At 47.9% G+C, this 21,867-nt stretch overlaps 1 protein-coding gene across 1 annotated transcript in view; it reads right to left on the reverse strand.

Annotated features, from left to right (window-relative positions):
- The window catches only part of SYMPK (symplekin scaffold protein), a 37,014-nt gene that overhangs the window by 11,162 nt on the left and 3,985 nt on the right, over positions 1-21,867 (reverse strand). The window contains exons 2-17 of the mRNA XM_082370141.1: positions 21,638-21,761; positions 21,430-21,495; positions 20,071-20,124; positions 19,903-19,976; positions 18,087-18,213; positions 17,201-17,450; positions 15,303-15,473; positions 13,844-14,083; positions 9,342-9,496; positions 6,614-6,764; positions 4,945-5,149; positions 3,942-4,092; positions 2,752-2,987; positions 1,615-1,696; positions 1,303-1,416; positions 128-275 (exon numbers count right to left, since the gene is read on the reverse strand). Of these exons, the coding sequence (XP_082226267.1) occupies positions 128-275; positions 1,303-1,416; positions 1,615-1,696; positions 2,752-2,987; positions 3,942-4,092; positions 4,945-5,149; positions 6,614-6,764; positions 9,342-9,496; positions 13,844-14,083; positions 15,303-15,473; positions 17,201-17,450; positions 18,087-18,213; positions 19,903-19,976; positions 20,071-20,124; positions 21,430-21,495; positions 21,638-21,742 (2,329 nt within the window). The 5' untranslated portion in view covers positions 21,743-21,761. The remainder of the gene's footprint in view (positions 1-127; positions 276-1,302; positions 1,417-1,614; positions 1,697-2,751; positions 2,988-3,941; positions 4,093-4,944; positions 5,150-6,613; positions 6,765-9,341; positions 9,497-13,843; positions 14,084-15,302; positions 15,474-17,200; positions 17,451-18,086; positions 18,214-19,902; positions 19,977-20,070; positions 20,125-21,429; positions 21,496-21,637; positions 21,762-21,867) is intronic.

Here is a 21,867-nt window from a genome sequence, read left to right on the forward strand (position 1 = left end):
CTGTCTGGCTGTCTTCTCTAGCAGGCTGGGCAGGGCTCAGCTTAGATCCAGCTCTGTCCCCAGGACCCAGCCCAGAGCCTGAGACGCAGCGGGTGCTCAATACACCTCTGAAGAACCTGCACCAAACCTGTGTCCTTGTCAGCTCCAAAGAGCACAGATGGAGGGTTGGGGTGGACCAAGAGCTGTAGGTAGTTGAGGGCAAACTTCTCCACATACTCTCGTAGCTGTTCCTTCTCGTACATGCGCTTGATGAATAGCAAGGCCTGGGAACGCACCTGAGGAGAGAGTGGGGGAAGATGGTGGAGGGGAAGACAGTTGTTCTGAGCTTGGCAGCACCAGTGTGAAAAGCCGAAGTCTGAGAGAGGCCCAGCTGGGCTGAGTTACCTGTGCCCAAGACTGGTCACCGGCTTGGGAGAGAGGTTTTCTGGCCCACCTGAGGGCCCTGCACCACCGCACCATCTACCTGCCCAGCCCCATCTCTTATCGTTCTTGCCTTGCCTGCTACACTCCAACCAGAAGGAGTTTTCCTCAGTTCCTCAAAAGTAACGGCGTTCTCCCTGGCTTTGAGACCTGGCACAAAAAGGTTCCCACTGTCTGGCATGCCTGTCACTGGCTGTATCCTGTTTCACTCAGACATCCCCTGCTGGGAGCCATGAGGACAGGGCCTGGTCTGGGGCACTGCTTTGTCCCCAAAAGCACCACAGGGCTGAGCCAGGGTGTGCAGTGAGGGTCTGCTGAATGAATGGACACAAGACATCACAAAGGAGCTGGCAGGAGGCTGGAGCAGGGATGGACCAAGGGCCCGCTCAATCACACGCTGTTCCCTCCGTCCAGGGCACAGCCGTCTACTCATATTTCAGGTCTTGGCTCACACGACCCCTCCTCCAGAAGCCTTCCTTAGACCACCTCCCTTCCTCAGCCTCCAGGGTTCCGCCACCGCACACACTGCTCCACTCCTGCCACTGAACACACTGTGTGGGTCACAACGGCTCCCCTCCTGGTCAGCGCTCCCCCAGGTCACAGCACACCACCAGGCCTTAAGAGGGGCGCACCAACACGGGTGGAATAAGAGCGAAAATGGGACTGCCTTTCCTGGGAGGCGGTGAGTGTATATACGTGTGTATATTCTAAGCAGCCTCGTACCATCGTAAATGGAAAAACCACCACCACCACCACCAAAAAATTGTTGCAAGAAGGACATTAGGCCCAGACACTTTCAGGGGAATGTGGAAAAGACTGGGCTGGTTACTTGGGACAGAAGAAGGACTGAGTGTAACCCAGCAAAGGGCGACGGGGGCTCACCTTGTCCTTCTCATGGGAGCTGAGGTCTAGCAGAACATGCAGGTACTGGAACTGGCGGGATGGGCGCTTGAAGATCAGGTCTCGAAGAGTGGACATGCCCAGGTAGGTGCGACTCTGCGGCAGGAAGGAAGGGAACCAGAGCTCAAGGCACCCGCGGTGTGCCTCTGGGTGTCTCCCTTGCTTCAATCGGATCTGGTCCTAGACAAAAGCTACTGGTCCCTCACAAAACCCCCCGCCACAGGCTGCAACAAGCAGAGCTCCTGCCCGCACCACAGTGTTGGGGATGCAGGGAGATCTGCCACCCGTCCTCACCTCATCCTCACAGTACTTGCGAATCACCTCCAGGGCACTCTCAGTGATCAGCGGCGCCTCCAGTACAACCTTGGTGAAGATCCTTCCAGAGAGGGAGGGACAGTGAACGGCGCAGACAAGGGGCCCCCTGGCTTTTCCGTCCTGCTGATCGCAGCTCACAGCTGGCAGGGCCCCCCCTCACAGAGAGCTCGCTCAACCCCCTGGGTATAGAGCTTTGGAGGCAACAGAGCAGGGTTCAAATGCTGCCAGGTGGGTGACTTGGGCAGAGACTGCCTCTCTGAAACTCAGTTTCTCCCCTTTGTCAAATGGGGATTCCTAGCTTAATACAGCAATGGGAGGGAATGATGGGGGCTGGGAAAGGGTATTGCTATTTTAGACGTGGTGACCACGAAAGGCTGCTTTGAGATGATACTTTAGTCAATGCTGGCAGATGAGAAAGAGCCAGCCATGCAAGTAGGGGGACAGCATTCCAGGTAGAGAGAACAGTAAGTGCCAAGCCCTGAACTCATCATGTTTGAGGAACAGAAGACTGAAGGCCAGTGCGGCTAAAGTTTGGGGGCAGGGAAAAGCAGAGAGGTAAGAAAGGAGGCTAAAGAAGTTGGTGGGGATTGGATTACACAAGGTCTCATAAAACATAGTAAGAAAGTTGCGTTTTATCTCAAGGACAACCGAAGGTTTTTAGTGGGGAATAACAAGACAGTATTTACATTATAAAATGTCACCTGCGCTGCTGTGTGGAGAATGGATAAACTGGAGGTCAAAGACAAGGAGGAAGCCACAGAACTGATTCAGGCAAGAGATGGGGATGGCGAGAAGTCAACCTCCAGAACAAGCCTCTGAAGCAGGCACTGTTATTTATTATATATTATATGAGAAAACGGAGGCCCAGAAGTGAGTGACACAGGTCAGTCAGAGAGCAAGCAGCAGAGCTGGGAAACAAGCCCAGGGCGCGTGACCCAGAGCCTACAGTGAGGTGACATCGTCTGCGCGTGGGGAGAGAAGGGGGACTTGGGATGGGCACATGGAGGACTGACTCGGGTGGCGATGAAGACAGAGGTGGTCAGAAACTAGAAAGAAAAGGCAGGACACAGGTGGGGGGACTCTTGGGGACAGGAGGGTGCAGGCCATCCCCCTCACCCATCCTTCTGGTCTGGCTTCTCCTGAATGCCGGAGAGCAGGCGGATGAGGCAGTCCTCATACTTGTCCAGGGTGCCCGCGGCACCAGCTGCTAGGTAGGCGTTGTACTCCTGGTAGAGCCAGGCAAAGGCCAGGTCCAGGCGGGCCCGCACGTCTTCCAGGATGAAGGACAGGACCTCGGCCTTCAGGCCCGAGTCGAACTGAGTCACCAGGCTGGCCAGGATCTTTATGCGCACCTGACACGAGCAAGGGTCTGTGTTGGCGTGGGAGTGGGCAATCCTAGGCACCGCACGATGGTGCCCTGCAACTACTCCTGCCCAGCCTCAGGGTCCCCCAGCACAGACCCAGTGTTAAGTGAGGAAGGACAGCTGAAGAACCTTATTCTCGGTAGGTCTCATTTGTGTGGAAGAAAAAAAATGAAAGGGGAGAAAAAAATTAATCATCACGGAATAAAACTAGGAGTATTAGCTAAAATTTCTAAGAGTAATATCTAAATTATAAATATATGAAATTACAAATATCTAAAATATATCTAAATATCTAAAATGTATCTAAAATATAAATATCTAAATTTCTAGGGGTAATATCTACATACTTAGGTACACAGAAAAAGATCCTGACGGATTCCCTTCATTTGTACATCGGTCGCCTCTGTGGAGGGGATAGCATGCAGTGGGGGCCAAAGGAGACTTACAGGCCCTCTGTGGCCTGGAAATATTTTTTAACAGAGAGAATACGTTCATATACTATTTGGGTAATTAAAAATAAACTTCAAAAAAATAGGGAAAAAGTCGCTTGACTGAGGTTACAATCCCAGGAAGTGGCAGAATCAGGATTTAAAGCAGGTGTGTGAGTGTTTCTGAAGCTAAAGAACAAGAATACTGTTAACCACAAGGAAGAAAGAGCATCATGGCAGCCCGCACTCGCAGGGCTCTTCCTCGCAGCCGCCCTGTGCTGAGTGCGAGCGCGTGCGTGTCCACACATTTCTTCCTCCTTGTCACCTGTGTGGAGCTGCCATCTCTTCGTTTTATGGGACAACAGAGTAAGCTTTGGAGAAGTGGCCAGTGAACGGCAGAGGTGGAATCTGGAGCCAGGGGGGTTGACCCCGGGGCCTGTCTCTCTGCTGGGATGTGAGGCAGACTCTTGGGGAGCGGGACTGCAAGGACGGGCTGGGGGGTACAGAGGCACACCTGGGCTGCCCCGCTGCAGGCCACGGCCTTCTCAGCCCGCAGGATCCGCTTCACAGCGCCCAGCTTCATGGCCTCAACCTGGGCGTCGGTCAGGGGCTTCAGCACATCACTCAGACGGAAGATTTTCTTGCGCCCGCCAGCGCCTGCCAGCCTACATGGGAGAGTAGGGACAGGGACACGGTGACTCGGAACATCCTTTCTGGAGCCCAGGCCCACCCCAGGCCATACATACAGAGACACCCCCCACACTGTCTCTCCAACTCCCCTGTGACTCTGAGGCACGGCAGGGCGCAGGGTAATGGGAAGGAAGAGGACGCTATTTTGGTTTTGTAAACAGTATCTCAGGGAAGGCCTCTATAAGGAGCAAGCAACGTGTGACTGGAGATCTGAATGAAACGAGTGAATAAGATCCACAAATATCTGGAGGATGAGCTTTCCAGGCAGAGGGAACAGGAGGTACAAAGGCCTTCAAGTGGGAACCTGCTTGGCTGTTCAAGAAACACCAAGAGGCTGGTGTGACTGGAGGAGGCAGGAAAGGGGAATGGAGAGCTTGGAGGGGCAGCAGATCAGGCAGGGCCTTGCTTGGGGACAGGGCAGGGACTGGCAGCATTCTGTGGTCTCTAAGGCAGGTAATGATGAGGACGACGATGGCAACAACCAGTAGCACCTCCTATGCGCTAGGAATCACGCTCAGTGCTTTTACATCAAGATCACTGCCCACCCCAAGCGTTATCTGATTTAATCATCTAACCATCATTGTGAACTCATTTAATTCTCCCTCATCCTTAGAGAGAGATACTATCATTCCTTCCCAATTTTAGATATAAGTAAGGGGTGTTTTTTCTAAAAGAAAACAACAGCTAAGCCTTAGTGGTTAGGGCATTGACGCCGGAATCAGACAGACCCTCGTCCAGACCGATCTCTGTTTATCTGTCTTTGTCTGTCACACACACACCAAGAACCAGGCCTCTAGTCCTGCACCAGCACCTGCAAGGGGACTCACCGGGGCTGCGTGACAGGGATGATGGGCTCTGGCCTCCTCTTGGCCTGGGGCGCTTCCTCCTCCAGAGTGGACATGGAGCTCAGGGAGCCCACTACCGAGATGGCCTGACCCTGAGCTGACAGGCGCCGCTTGATCAGGACACTCTCCGGCTTCACCACCTTCTCCTCCTTGGGCTCCTCCTTGCACTGTTTGGTCTGCTCCACGCCTGAGGGGGAGGCAGCAAATGGGCTCTTGGCACGTCAGACCCACCCGCTCCCACCCAAGGACCTCCTGTGAGACAGGCTCTACTCTAAGCCTTGTACACACAAAACTCATTTAAATCTGCAAAATGCCTTTCTGGAGCAGGTACCTTTTTCATCCCCATTTTGCAATACAACAACGGAGACTCAAACTAGAAATGCCCACTCACTGCCAGTGGGAGTAGTAAATGGTATTGCCACTTTGGAAAGCTGATGGGCAGTTTCGAATAGCACTGAACATACCCAAACTCACGACTCAACAATTCCACTCCTTGGTATCAACTCAAGATAAATGAGGGCACATGTGCATCAAAACACCTGTACACAAATGTTCGCAGCAGCTTTATTCACAATGGACAAAAACTGTAAACAATCCACAGGTCCATCAACAGAGGAGTGTGGATAAACAAACGGTGGCCTATTCACATAATGGAAGACTACTGAGCAATAAAAAGTAAACTCTTGGTTCACACAGCAACATGGATGAACCTCAAAAACTTATGCTGATGGGACTTCGCTGGTGGCGCAGTGGTTAAGAATCTGCCTGCAAAAAAAAAAAAAAAAAAAAAAAGAATCCGCTTGCCAATGCAGGGGACACGGGTTCGATCCCTCGTCTGGGAAGATCCTACATGCCGCGAGGCAACTAAGCCAGTGCGCCACAACTACTGAGCCTGCGCTCTAGAGCCCGCGAGCCACAACTACTGAAGCCTGCGTGCCACAACTACTGAAGCCCGTGAGCCTAGAGCCCGTGCTCTGTAACAAGAGAGGCCACCGCACAGCAACGAAGACCCAACACAGCCATAAATAAATAAATAAATAAATTTATAAACAAAACAAAACCTTATGCTGAGCAAAATAAGCCAGACTCTATGATTCCATTTATAAGAAGTTCAAAACTAGAAAAAACTAATCTGTGGAGACAGAAGTCAGAACAGTGGTTGTCTCTGGACAGGGGATACTTTGAGTGTCGACTGGAAAGGAGCAAGAGAGAATTTTCCAGAGTGCTGGTAACAGTCCTTCTCCATCTGGGTGGCGGCTACACTGGTGTGTTCACTTTGTGAAAATTCACTAAGGTGTACACTTAAGAGCTGTGTGTTTCACTGTACATAATTTATACCTCAATAGTACTGTTAGAATGGGAAACCACCTGGCACTCAGAGAGGTTAAGTAACTTGACCAAAGACACACAGCTATTAAGTGGCTGAGGTAGTCTAGTTCAACTCAGACCTCAAACTCAGGTCTGCTGGTTTTCAAAGCCCAGGGCCTGAAACTATAGAGTAGTCACTGTATCTATGGGACCTGTAACTATTTACACCTAAGATCGCATGATTTTCCATTTGCAGCATTACAAAGAGGTGCTCTTCCACTAAGGAGGACCCAGTGGCCATAGTGCCAACCCCTAGCCCTGGTCAGCTCCATGTGACACTCACCTGGCCCCAGTCCTGCGGCCGTCATCTGTGTGGCCATGAGCCGAGCCAGGTGCTTGATCTGGGCTTCAGTGCCTGCTGACTCCACTGGGGTGTAGATGGCTTGGAAGGAGGCGGGCATGGCCTCGGGCAGGTACACCATACTGATGAGGACCTGCGAGATGCCCAGGAAAAGGAGTCTTCCCTTACTTATTGACTCAACAAACATTCGTTCCACACCCAGGCCAATGCTAGCGAAATGGCAGTGACTAGGACAGACCTGGGCCTGCTCTCATGGAGCACAGATTCTTGCGCAAGTCAGAGAGAAAACGAGTACTGATGCAGTGTGGCGTATGAGAGAAGAAGTAAAGGGTGCCACGGGACACAGTAAAGGGTGCCAGGGATGGCTTTGGCTCCCCGGGGCAGTGGCACATAGGCTGAGAACTGAGAGAAGGGCCAGAATCCGATTGACACAGAATGAAGTCTTGCAAGCGAGGGGTTGGCGGGTAATATATTCCAAGTACAGGAAGGCTAAGAGGCAGCAAAGCTGGTACCCTGCCCAGTGAGTGGAAGAAGGTTCAGTGACACAGTATAATATGAACCAGAAATTGACTTAAAAAAAAAAAAAAAAAATCAGTATCCTAATAGAGCACATCCATGTCTGTCAGGAATTGGTAACAAAAGATAATCTCAAACTCCCTACAGGCTTGGAAGTTTAAATGCATGCTCTTAAATAATAAAATAATAGGGCTTCCCTGGTGGCGCAGTGGTTGAGAATCTGCCTGCTAATGCAGGGGACACGGGTTCGAGCCCTGGTCTGGGAAGATCCCACATGCCACGGAGCAGCTGGGCCCGTGAGCCACAACTACTGAGCCTGCGCATCTGGAGCCTGTGCCCCGCAACAGGAGGGGCCGCGATAGTGAAAGGCCCGCGCACCGCGATGAAGAGTGGCCCCCGCTTGCCGCAACTAGAGAAAGCCCTCGCACGAACTGAAGACCCAACACAGCCAAAAATAAATAAATAAATAAAGTAGCTATAAAATTAAAAAAAAAAAAAAAAAAAGTACTAACCATGTGCCACAAACTCAGGAATGACAACAGAACCACAGTGGTAGGGAGTTGATTTAAAAAAAAAAAAAAAAAAAAAAAAAATAATAATAATAATAATAAAATAATAGAACAGAAAGGTAATGAAATAACTACAAATCAAAATGTGTAAGATGCAGCTACAACGGTACCTAGATGGAAAATCAGATCCTTAAATGCTTACACTGGAAAAGAAAACTGAAAACTAATAAGCTAAGCATTTAACCTTGGGGAAAAACATTCACAGAAAGTAACATGAAAGAAATAAAGACAGCAGAAATAAAACAGAAAAGGTTACAAAAGATTATCAACAAAACTTAACAGCCAGTCCTTTGAAATGACTGAAACCAACCAAATCTACAGCAAGAATAAACAAAAAAAGAGGAAGGACACAGTATTAGGGACAAAAAAGTGGCACATTACTACAGAGACAGCAGGTATTATAAAAATAAAAGAATCTATGAACAACTTCATGCTGATAATTTGAAAAAGACAATTTCCCGGAGTGTGGCAGGGATAGATAAGGTACAACAAGTTAATGGAAGCCAGATCAGACAGGGTCTAAGGCAAGCTGAATTTAAGTTTTATCTGGAAGGAAACAAAGACCCCTGGCAGGGATCTGAGCAGGGGAGCATCATGACTTGTACTTTACAAAGATGCCTCTGCCTGCCACAGGGAGAGTGGAAGGCAGAGCCAGGGAACAAGCAGGTAGTTCTCTGTGTGAAAAGGGCGGGGCCTGGACAGGGCATGGGCCATGGGGAATGGAGAAGAGGGCAAGGACTCAGGCTGAGGGGGAGGTAAAGAGTTTAACTCCCAAGTTTGTGGCGTGGGGACGAGAGGCATGTGTGCCAAGAACACAGGAGGAGCCACGGGCCTGTAGAAGAGTCGGGGGAGAAATTTCACAAGTTTAGTTTTGAAATGTTAAGTCTGAGGTGCCTGTGAAACACCCAAGGAGAGAAAGATGCAGGAGGTGGCCGCATATCCAGGCCCGGAGCTCACCAAAGAGATCTGAGCTGGAGAGAAAACTCCTCGCCACCCCAATCACCCAACAGCTAAGCCCCTTGGAGGCTCTAGGCAGAGAGAAGGGAAAGCTGATGGTGACTGCTGTTGAGCATGGGAAGAGGTATTTATTCTCCATGAGCACCCAACAGAAAGGTCTCGGTGCTGCTACAGCCGGAGGACTGATGTGAGACATCCCACCACTCCAGCTCCCCTCATCAACTCAAACCAGTGGTTCTTTCACTTTGAAGCAGGTCATCTTTGAAAATCCAAAGAAAACACTGGTCATCCCACCCCACCGATGCCAATCCTACACCACTTAGCAAACAAGTCATGGGGTTCACTCTACAGTTAAGAGACCCTCCCTGCAAAGGAGAGGACAGAGTGCGAATGCGTGGGTGTAGATGGAGACTCAGAAAACCCAAAGGGGGATTATGGGGGGGGGGCAGTGACAAGCAACCTCCTGAAGGAGTAAAGATCATGCAAGAAGAGGTCCATCCAAAGTGAGGAAGGCCCACTGGACCACACCCTCCCAACACTGAAAACAGAAAAGTGCTTCAGGTCTGATGTCATCTGGAAAAGGTGGGCAGTGTGGAGCGGAGGGGCAGAGAAAAGACTAGAGACCCTTCCTCCCTGCCTGGTGGGAAATGGCCCCCACCCATCCTCACCAGATTGGCCACATTGTCAGGTGTCAGCAGAGGCTGTAGGAACTCGGCTGTGATATCTGTGTCTGACTGGCCTGAGATCTGGGCTGAGGCCTTCGAGGTCGCTGAGGGGCCTGGCTCCAAGTCCTTGTCCTCGTCGTCTTCCCCCAGGTTGGGCTCTGGGATACAGAAGGAGACAAGATGATGGCTCTAGAGAGGGCAGCAGCCCTCCCCTCCTCCCAGGCACCCCCAGTGGTCCCAGCCCCCAGGCAGCCTCAGCAAATAGGAACAGTGCAGCAGATGAAGACCTTTGTGCCATATGACCCTGGGGAACTACCTGCCTCTCTCTAGACCTCAGTTCTCTTCATCTGGGAAATGGGAATAAGCCATACCAGCCTGGCTGATCACACTAAGCTCCAAAAGACAAAAAGGTTAAGTAATAAGTTCACAGAGCTTTATTGTTTAAAAACACCTACGTTTGAAACAGTGCTCAACCTCACCAGGAATCAGGAAAATGTAAAAACATCCTAATAAGACAGCGAATTTGCCTATACGATTGACAAAAAATAAAAAGGTTAGTAGTGGGCTTCCTTGGTGGCGCAGTGGTTGAGAATCTGCCTGCCAATGCAGGGGACACGGGTTCGAGCCCTGGTCTGGGAAGATCCCACATGCTGCAGAGCAACTAGGCCCGTGAGCCACAACTACTGAGCCTGCGCGTCTGGAGCCCGTGCTCCGCAACAAGAGAGGCCGCGATAATGAGAGGCCCGCACACTGCGATGAAGGGTGGTCCCCGCTTGCCACAACTAGAGAAAGCCCTCACACAGAAACAAAGACCCAACACAACCAAAAATAAATAAACTAATTAATTTAAAATAATAATAAAAAAAAAGGTTAGTAGTGACCGTTGTTAATAGGGGTGTGAACTGCGGAAATGTAAACTGGTATTGCCTTTTGGAAGGGCAGTTTGATAGCAGGTCAATATTTTAAATGTGCACACCTCTTCAACACAGGATTTCCACTTTTAAATATCTACCCTAAAAACTTACAGGGGCTTCCCTGGTGGCGCAGTGGTTGAGAATCTGCCTGCCAATGCAGGGGATACGGGTTCGAGCCCTGGTCTGGGAAGACCCCACATGCCGCGCAGCGACTGGGCCCGTGAGCCACAATTACTGAGCCTGCGTGTCTGGAGCCCGTGCTCCACAACAAGAGAGGCCGCGATAGTGAGTGGCCCCCGCTTGCTGCAACTAGAGAAAGCCCTCGCACAGAAACGAAGACCCAACACAGCCATAAATAAATAAATATACCTTAAAAAAAAAAAAAACTTACAGATATAGCTAAGGTAAGATGTACAGAGAATTCACTGCAACATTGACTGTACAGAGATATGGCACACAACTTCTATCAATAACAGGCTGGGTGACTACAAGCACAGCGGTTCTAGCTCAAGGGAAAAAACTAATTAACGTGAACCTTAGAGAAAAGGCTTTGTGTGCAAAGACGTTCCTCAAAGCTGTATTTATAAGAGTGGAAAAGCTAGAATGTTCAATAATGATTTAAGTAGATTAAGGCAAAAATATGATGAAATGTTATGCAGTCTCTTCAAGTTTGTAACACATGTAACAAAGAACTGATACCCTGCATTAACCAAGGGCACATACAATTCAGTTACAAAAGGCTGACCAACACAATAGAACGGGCACTTCACAGAAATTAAAGTAGCTAATAAATGTAAAACAACATGCAGCCTGACTCCAACACATGCAAAAAAGCAAGCTGAGACCTAGGATACCATTTATACCCAGAGAGTTTACAAATGTCCAGGGCTGGTAAGAATGGGGTAACTGGCACTCGCACACTGCTGGGGTTGTATACGCTGGTGCGATTTTTTGGAAAACTGCTATCAAGAATTTCGGGACTTCCCTGGCAGGCCAGTGGTTAGGACTCTGAGCTTCCACCGCAGGGGACATGGGTTCGATCCCTGGTCGGGCAATTGGGATCCCGCATGCCTCACAGTGCGGCCAAAAAAAAAGAATTTAAATGCACCCAGCAGTAATGGAGATATCCATGGCTCAGATCTTGGTTTCTGAAACTATTCCCTACTTAAAAGAAACCAGAAAAAAAAAAAAAAAAAGAAGGAAAGAAACCAGGGCTCCTTAGAGAAATGGCTGGTTGAAGGCTGGGGTAAGGAAAGTACACGATGAGTCTAGAACACCTTGTTATGCCAGAAAATAAGAAATGCTCAAAAAAACTTACAGGTCACATTAAAGGGACATAGGAGCCAACTCAAAGGTTCCTGCTACTAAATATAAGGCAATTTGAGTAACAAAATGAAAAACAACAATAATGGATTATAATCCAGAGAATAAATAAGAATCCAGAAGTCTACACTAATAATAAAGTAGGGAGAAGAAAAGAAAGCTCTTCCTTACAGCAAAATGCCAAGTAATAAATGCAGAAAGAAACCTTTTTATAACCATGACAGTAATAGTAGATGCAGGCAACAATCATTAATGGATGCCAAAACCACACAAAGTTTGAAGCAGAACTAGTATTTTACATAGTTTTAAGTATCTCTTCTCAGCTTATTATTTACAAAGGGAAAAAGGGTACTTTACACTAGAGAAACTCAGCGGTCATCACTTCGACCAAGAGATCAAATTCCCATCACCAATAATGAGACAGACTGACATCATGTGCCTCCTCACAACACACAGAGGAAGTCGGGGCATCACTTCTGCAGTGTTCGTGCAAAAAGTGTAGAACCTGAATCCAATCAGGAGGCAATAGCAGACAAACCCAAGAGGAGGGACATTCTACCAAACAGCTGCCCTGGACTCTTCACAACGTCAAGGTCATGAAATAGAAGAAGGCTGAGGAAATGATTTGGGAGACTCGAGGGATGTGACAACTAAATGGAATGTGTGATCCCCACCTTGTGAAGGGCACACAGGAGTGTTTGGTATTATTCTTGTAACTTATCTGCAAGTTCGAAATTATTTCAAAATGAAAAGTTGAAAGTAATAGAAAAATAAAATTGGTTGGCAAAAAATAAATGTATAAGCTCTTTGCCCCATCAATCCCACTACTGGGAACTTGTCTCATGACTTGACACGCATGCAAGACTGTACACTACAGCAATCTTCATTACTTTATAAAAATGGACACAAATGAAATGTCCACCAACAGGGGGACTGGTTAAAGTGGTCCATGTACCCTATAGACTATTATGCCACCATTACAAGGATGCAGCAGATTTCCATGTGCACATATAGAAAAACTCCAAGATAATTCCTAAACAAATAAGGTACGGAACGTTCTGCTTTGTGTGCTTAATTAGGGGGAGAAAAATAGATCCTTACCTCACTCCTTATATCAAAATAAGTTATTTTTCGGGCTTCCCTGGTGGCGCAGTGGTTGAGAATCTGCCTGCTAATGAAGGGGACACGGGTTCGAGCCCTGGTCTGGGACGATCCCACATGCCACGGAGCGGCTGGGTCCGTGAGCCACAACTACTGAGCCTGCGCGTCTGGAGCCTGTGCCCCGCAACGGGAGGGGCCGCGATAGTGAAAGGCCCGCGCACCGCGATGAAGAGCGGTCCCCGCACCGCGACGAAGAGTGGCCCCCACTTGCCGCAACTAGAGAAAGCCCTCGCACGAACCGAAGACCCAGCACAGCCAAAAATAAATAAATAAAAAAAAATAAAAGTAGCTATAAAATTAAAAAAAAAAAAAAAAGTTATTTTTCAAAGTGAAAAAAAAACGAAAACAAAACTTGATTCTTTTTTTTTTTTTTTTGGCTGCGCCATGGGATCCCAATTCCCTGACCAGGGATCGAACCTACGCCCCCTGCAGTGGAAGTGCGGAGTCTCAACCACTGGACCGCCAGGGAAATCCAAAACTCAATTCTTTCATAAATGTTCTAGAAACAAACGAGCACTTAAAAAAATTTTTTTTTTACAGTAAGGAAGGTTGCCATGGTCAACACTATTGATAAATAATACAACCATTAAAAAATTACTTCAGGGACTTCCCTGGTGGTCCAGTGGTTAAGACTCCACAATTCCACTGCAGGGGGTGTGGGTTCGATCCCTGGTTTCGGAACTAAGATCCTACATGCCACATGGCACAGCCAAAAAAACAAAAAAATTTACTTCAAAAAGAGACTCGATTTATAAATGAAGCACAGGGAAGGAGAACTCTACACACATAACACATACAAGGCATTTCTGAAAGAAAATCTAAGTGTTAATACTTGTGGAGTGGTTACTTTTGGGGTGAGGGATGAAAGAGAGACTATTTTCATTTTATTCCTTCCTGTATAGCTTAAGTAACTCATAATTACTTGTAAGTGTATTACATTCTTCAGTAATTTTACTTTGATACCACTTATTATATGTCACCATATTTATACAACATAATTTATAATGTAAATTTAGCTTACAGTTTCCCGTAAGTAATGAGACATTTCGAACGTGGTCAGTCCCCGCCACCACCTCCTGCCCGGCCTGACTCGGCTCCTCAGCTCACCGAGCTTCATCTTCTTGAGCGCGGAATCTGAGTCATCTCGGGGCCGCTTGCGGGCGTCCTTGCCGCTGGGCATGTTGCGGGCGATCTCAGCCTGAGGTGTGCCCAGGTCTACCAGCAGGGTGGTGATCTGAGCCTGGAACTCCAAGGAGGCTTGGTGCTTCAGCACACTCAACAGGTGCAACTTGAGGTTCTTACGCACGCTGCTCACCTGAGATTTGGCCAGCGTTGGGGGCAGGTTGGCTGTGAGGAAAGTAGCAAGAATTTCGCGCTGTGGACAGAGCTCATGGGGCCCTGCCACCCTCACTTCCCAAGCCCCAGCTTGGGCAGTGGTGGCGGACATCTCCTAGAAAAGTTCCTTCGCTCTCAGATCTAATGTATGGCCTTCCCCCTGTACAAGCTGATACTCAAAATCCTTGAGAGGTCTCCTTCAGTATTAGTCAACCTTAAAACAAAGAGAAAACTCACCCTCCCTTTCATTAAACATAGTCTCATCTCCCTCCATCTCTGGTCTGGAAATTCCAACATGCTTGCCCTGGGGAAGGCTATAATCACCTCCAGAATGTCCCAACCGAACTGCCACAACAGTTCATCGTTGGTCCCTGACACCAGAATGACTTTCTAATGTCTAACAATCACCTTGACAAGTAAGCCTCCCCTGTTCCAGAGAGAAAGAGGATGCCTGCAATCTTTCCTGCCCAGCATCCCTTCCCACTTCCTCAGCCAACAACACTCCCATTTTCCTTTGAGGGAACCACCTCGGCTCCATTCTCAGTCCAAGTGGGCAAGAGACTCAGGGCCAGTAAGAACACTGCAATCTCCTGGCCATTGTGACTGGTTCAAAGATAGGCTCACAATATCTTCTTGGCCAATCAGAAACAATGAGCCCTTGGACCTTTGCTGGAATGATTGGGAAGAGACATTCTCTTTCCCATGGGGTTGCCAAGGAGATGGAATGGAAGCCTGTAACAACTGGGGGCCATCTTTGCTACCCCAAGGAAGGAGACACATAAGAGCCAGGAGATGGAGAGGGATTCATGATCTGCACACACTCATGCCTCAACCCCAGACTTTTCAGTTTTCACACATGCACAAAAGTAGAGAAAACAGTATAATGAATCACCATGTACCCATCAACATTTTGCTGATCTTGGCACATCGATCCTCCCTGCTTTTTGGGGGAGAGAAGGGCAGAGCTGGAGTATTTTAAAGTACTTCACAGACACCAACCAGGTCATTTCACCCACACATACCTCAATATTAAAATCAGCTTTGAACCAGGTTTCTGTCACATGCAACCACCGAAATATACATGTCTAGCCTAGAGAATCCTTCCCTGTGTCCACAACCTACTAGATTGATGATGAATCCCTTATGGGCCCACTACCTAGCTCACATTTCCTCAGAATAGAGGAGCCTGGTCTGTGGACAGGGGAAGGGGAGAAGGAGGGGACCAACTTACCGTGCAGGGTTTCATAGGCCTGAATCACCTCAGACATGAACATGGGCCTCTGGCGGGCAATATTGGCGAGGGAGCCCAGGGCTGTGGTCAGGTTGATGGAGGAGATAGCGGGGTGCACCATGAACTTGAGCAACTGCTCTAAGGCTGCCTTGCCTTCTTCCCACAGCACATCTAATGAGGGAGAGAAGAGAACCAGTTAGTAGGGCCCTTTCTCCCTGGCCTCCAGAGAGAGCAGCCTTTGGGACCAAAAGGAGAAAGATCCTCATACACGGATGGCTGTGAATGGCTGAAAAAACACAGAAAATTTAGTGGTTGATGAGTCTGACTATAAGACTATTAATGAGTATAAAAATTTAGAGCTGCTGCTCAAAGCATGAGCTTGCAATAGTGAAGAAGTAGAAATAATTTAAAATATCCAACTATAAGGAATCTGACTGTCTGAACTACACTGATGTAAAACTTTGAATATGTATATGTCTGTACACACAGACAAAGAACTCAAAGTTCTTTTTATCACCACGCTCCTTGATCCAGTCACCAAAAGTTAACTCTTAACAACTGTGAAAGATATTTTGACATATTTGACATATTTGACATTTCTTATGCAAAAACATACTGGATGCCACATTATCTGAAATAGTGAAAAAAAAATAGAATGTGATGTAACCATACTATGGAATACTTTGTAGCATCTGAACATGATATTGTTAGGAAAAGATGTAACAAGATAATTTTGTTGAGTTCAAAAGGTTGTCAAGGGACTTCCCTGGTGGCACAGTGGTTAAGAATCCGCCTGCCAATGCAGGGGACACAGGTTCGAGCCCTGGTCTGGGAAGATCCCACATGTCGTGGAGCAACTAAGCCCGTGTGCCACAACTACTGAGCCTGTGCTCTAGAGCCCGCAAGCCACAACTACTGAGCCCGCGTGCCACAACTACTGAAGCCTGTGCACCTAGAGCCCGTGCTCTGCAACAAGGGAAGCTGCCGCAACGAGAAGCCCGCACACTGCAACGAAGAGTAGCCCCAACTCGACGCAACTAGAGAAAGCCCGCATGCAGCAATGAAGACCCAACGCAGCCAAAAATAACAAATTAATTAATTAATTTAAAAAAAAAAAGGTTGTCAAACAACATATAAGAAGAGCTAATATTTGTGGAATGCTTACTATGCCAGCCACATTAACTCACCAAATGCTCATACCTACACCCTAAAGTAGATGCCATAATAATGACCCCCAATTTACCAACGAAGAAACAGGATCAGAGAGAAGAGGTCAGTTGCTCAATGGTAGAGCAGAGATTCAAATACAAGCCACTACACTCTAATGCCTCTCAGTTGAAAGTATAAAGCATGGCCCTGTTTTCTGTAAAAACAGGGCCAACAGACAGACACAGAAACTATGAATACATACATATAAATATCTTTGCATAGAAAAGGTCTGAAAGAAAACAATACTCTTAGCAGTATTCATCTCTGGTAAGCAGGACTTGGGGAGGGGGTATTTTCCCTTTATACCCCTCTATATTTATTGCTTGACATTTCAGTAATGTGCATGTACTACTTCTATAATTTGCAATTAGAAAAACTGTAAAACTAGCTAGTATTTACTACTAAGTGCTCACGACTTCATGGAACCTCCCAACAAACCTGTGAAAGGGGTACTACTATCACCTCCATTTTACAAAAAGAAGATAAAGTTCAGAGAGGAGTAACTTGCCCAAGCTCACATGAGTAAGTGGTAACACTGAGATTTGAACCTAGCATCAGGGCTCTTCAGCACTGTTTTAAACTGACTCCAGAAATGAAAAACCAAGAAAAAAGGGGGTGAGGGGGAGAAGGAGAGGAAGGGAGCCAGTGCAGTGACTGACAAATGGCACCAGCTGATAGGTGGCACTCACTGTACTGGATATAGGGATGGTCACGAGGGATGCGGTCCAGGCTGATGTCGTGCTCCTGGCGTCGGGGCACCTCCGAGTCAGCCATGCGGGGCGACAGGGTGACAATGAGGCTCTCCACAAACTTGATGGCATGGGTACGGATGCCGTCATTGTCAGAGTCCAACAGTAGGATGATGTCCCCAGCCATGGCAGACACCATATCCCAGCAGGCTTCCTGGAGCTCGCTGATCACCCGTGACTTCACCATCCACTGCGAGTGGGCCAGGGAGGGATGGACAGACGGACAGACAGATGGGGAAAAGACATCAATCACCAACTCCACCAACTCCCAGAGATCCATAAATGATGATGAATACATTCACTGGAGAAATGTTCACTGAGTTACAACTCTGTCTCTGGCCCCATGCTAGGTGATGCTGGGGACAGGACCCAGTGGTGACCAAGCCAGGTCTGGTCCTGCCCTCATGAGGTTCACAGATAGCGACAACCGAGAGTGATGAAGACTCAGATCTTAAGGAAGCCAAAGGAACAACAGTGCCAACCTCACAAGGTGGTGGCAGAGATTAAATGGATTCATTCCTTTCATTAATGTTAATGTACATCACACCACAGTGTGGACCTGGCTGGCCCATCTTGGTCACAAAGGAGGTACTCAGGGAATGTTTGTTGAATGCACAAATGAATGCACAGATGGATGGAAGGATGGGTTAATGGCAACTCCCTGACCATTAGACATTAGAACCCCTTTGTTGTCTTTTCCTAAAGATCAACAGCACGTCTTGCTCATAACGAATCTGATCTGACGCTGGTTTTGAACTATAACAGATGAGTCTGTAAATGAGACCTGTCAGGCGGGGACAGCCCCAGGTGGGGAGGGAGCTCTTACCTGCAGGGCCACCTTGTAGAGCTGAGTCATGGTGAGGATGGCCTTCTTCACCACATTCACATTCTCATCTCTCAAGAGCATGTTGAGATTTGCGATCAGTTTCAGCAGTAACTCAATGTCTCGCTTGCTAGGGGATGGAGGAAAAAGGGCACGGTCAAGGTGGTCTTTGGGCAGGTGATGGGAGCCTGGGGTCCACAAGGAAAGGTAAATCAGGGTCAGTGTGTCAGGAGATTGGAACGGAGGTGGGCACCTTTCTTGTTCGCCAGCACAGCTGGAAGCTGAGAACAATGCCTGGCACCTTCAGACAGAGCTGCCCGCGAACACTGTCTAGGTTGGTCCTGTAACCCCCACTGTTCTTTATTATTAGGGCCCTGCTGTTCACATAAGGGGCAGCAGAGCCAGACAACTGTAAATCTGGATAAGCAACTGTGTCTCATTTAGAATAGTTCCTACCTCAAGGCTTGCTGTGAAAACTGCAACAACACATGTAAAGTTCTTAGAACAGCATAGAAAGCATTCAATAGATACTAGCCATTATTACTTTAAAGCACTCTGCTTTATGTAATCACTGGTTTTGTTTACTAATTTGTTTACCTAAGTCTGAGGGCTCTGAAAGTGGGGGACCCTTTCTAGTCTGAGTACTAGCAGAGTCTCATTTTTTGTTGAAGGAAAAAATGAAAGGCCTTCAATAAATATTTATTCAGTGAATGAATAAATTCAATGCTACACCTAGAGCTCAGAATGTGTATTTTCATAACACGTTACAATCTGAATTTAATTATTAAGCTAATCAGTCAAAAATATGAAACTCAGCTGTCAGCTACATGAAGGCAGGAACGATACCTGTTTTTATTCACTGTTACAGTCCTACAGTCTGACACAAATGCCTGGCACATAGCAGTTATGTGATACGTATCTGTCGAACAAAAAGTTTTTTGGCAAACTCAGAAAACTTACCACAAATTGTCCCAGTAATAATCTATAAAAATTCTGAATCACTATGTTGTATACCTGAAATTAATATAATATTGTAAATCAACTATACCTTAAAAAAAAAAAAAAAAAAAAAGGACAAAACTAGTGGTTACCAACGGGGAGAGGGAAGGGAGGAGGGGCAAGATAGGGGTAGGGGGATTAAGAGGTACAAACTACTATGTATAAAATAAATAAACTACAAGGATATATTGTACACCACAGGGAATATAGCCAATATTTTACAATAACTTTAAGTAGAATATAATGTATAAAAAATTTGAATCACTATGTTGTATACCTGAAACTAATATAATATTATAAATCAGCTATACCTCAACTGAAAAAAAAAATTCTCCCAGTAAAAGGTGGAGACTGAGAATTTGGGCAATGGTGTTATGGACACGGGTTAAAATCCCAGCACGGCCACATACTGGCTGTGTGACCTTAGGAAACTCACTTCACCTCTCTGAGTCACAGTTCTGTCTTCAGTTAAATGTGCCAAACAAATAATCCAGTGTTATTTTGAGGATCGAATAACAAAGTAGGTAAAGTATTTAGTACAGCAAGGGAAGTAGCTCAAAAATTGTCAGATGCTGTTTACAATTTGAAGGTAGAGCCGATAGTCCTTACTGATGATGCAGATGTGAAGTGTGGGAGAAGTAGAGGAATTGTGGATGAGTCCAAGATTTCGACCTTATTAAATATTTGCTGGGGAATCACTGTGCATGGGAGGGAGAATGGGTCTGAGAAGCAGAGGGCAAGACTCTCAGGGCAGGGCCAGGCGCCAAGGAGGCTGACTCCAGCAGGGGTGCTCCCAGGGCCTCCCCGCACCGCCCCATACCATGCCTCCTCGATGAAGCCGATGACAAACTTGCGCACTTCAATGGACTTGTCTGCTTGGAAAGCGATGATCTCCTGCCAAGGTCAGGAAGAAGGTAGGTCAGAGTTGCACCAGGATCCATTCCCTTATCCCTACACCCACACCCTTTCTCTCCTGTCGGTCACTCACATCCAGGAAGTTGTCCAGTAGTGTGGGATCTTTGTTGATGATCAGTTCCTGGACCTGGAAGGAGATTGGGGATGGGAAGGAGGAACACACATATAAAACCAGGGTCCAATCAGTGCAGACAGGAACATGCAGGAGAAAACAGCACAGGGGTAGGCAGCAGATAAGCTCAGTTCAAATCCTGGCTCTGCCACTCCTACCATGGCCTGGGCAAGTGGCTTCCCCTGAGTCTCAGTTTGCTCTTCTGTAAAATGGGAATTGTAAACAACAACTTATAGGGCTGTTGTGAGGCTTCAATAATAAGATGCTACAGGGCACAGGTCCTGGTGGATAGTGAGTACGTGTTACAGATGGAGGCTAAAGAAAAGAGGGAAGTGCTGCAGGACTCCTACCTTCCTGAGGCTCACCCAGCAATTCTCTCCACTCTCCTTCTGTTTCTACTCCCCACTCAACTGTCACAATTCATCAGGCATTTTATGGCAACGAGAACACATTTTCTGAGGCCCTTGTACCTGCCAGGCTCTTTGGAATAAGCCCTTCCCAAAAACATTCTCACAGAAGCTCACTGCCTATGACCCAAGGCACTGTTGAACAGCCCTGACAACCACTCCACGAGGGAGGCCCCATCAGGACCCCACTCTACTGCTGAGGTGGAATCGACTACCCAAGGCCACATGCTGAACAAGTAGAACTGGGGTCCTCACCCAGGCAACCTGACCTCCCAACCTCTGAACTCCACCTGCCTCCCCAATTCCGCATGCCCTCTTTTGCCTCTGTACAAGCTATTATGCCCTCCGGTCAAGACACTCTCCCTCTCTCACTTGGCCTGGTTCTCTCCTTATCATCCAGGTCTCAGCTCAGACGCCCCTCTTCTAAAAAGCTCTCCCTGACTCCCCACCGCTAGGCTGGGTCAGAAGCTCCCTCTGGGTTCCACACCCCTCTGGGCTCCTCCATCCCATCCCTGCCCACTCCGGGTCCTCACTGTCTGGTGACCTGCACGTCTTCCCCACTGGATAGGACCCTGGCAGAGAGCAAATACGAGGATCAAGAGCATAGAATTTGGAGTCTGAATCCAGCATTCAAGTCCTAGTTCAGCCAGCTGCTAGCAGAGTGACCTTGGGCTAATTTAAGCTCTGAAACTCTGCTTCTTTCTCTATAAAACAGGGAAGAAATTACCCTGCCTCATAGAGTTTTTGTGAGAATTAAATGACAGCGTGGCCGAATAGCACTGAGCACCATGGCAGGCATATCCCAAGTGCTTAACTGTGGACACTAGTGTTATTACCAGTGTCTTCTTTTCCAGAGGTTCCCATCCTGGCTCCCCTTGTCCTGCTTAGCCCAGCATCACCCCCTTCCCCTCACCTGTTTGAGCACTGTGATCTTTGAATCATTGGTGATCAGTGCTGCCTGGTTGAGGAGATCCACCACCTGGAAGGAAGGTGAAAGGCATGTGACAGTACTCACCTTGCCAGCCCAGCCCTGACGGCGCTCCCTGGGTTCTGCCGCCTAGAGGTGCATGGCCCAAAGACAGGGCCTGTGCCTCCCACTCCAAACCCCTCTCCGTACTCACTCTCTCTGATGTGGTCATGCCATCAATGCCCGGCCCCTCCTCTTGCGTGAAAAACTGTGATGCCACGCTCCGGCGAGTGACGCTGTCCCCGCTGCTGCCTGCCATGGTTGCTGCCTGGTACTCCCTGGAGAAGAGGATAGGCCAAGCTCTGCACCTTACCTCACTAGCTGCAAAGGGCTCAACCCTCCTTTCTAGCCTGTTGGGTCTCTGTTGGGTCTTTTGAAGCCCCT

The sequence above is a fragment of the Balaenoptera borealis genome (genome assembly GCF_965194805.1).
Source record: "Balaenoptera borealis genome assembly, chromosome: 19".
In the NCBI taxonomy this organism is placed as follows: domain Eukaryota; kingdom Metazoa; phylum Chordata; class Mammalia; order Artiodactyla; family Balaenopteridae; genus Balaenoptera; species Balaenoptera borealis.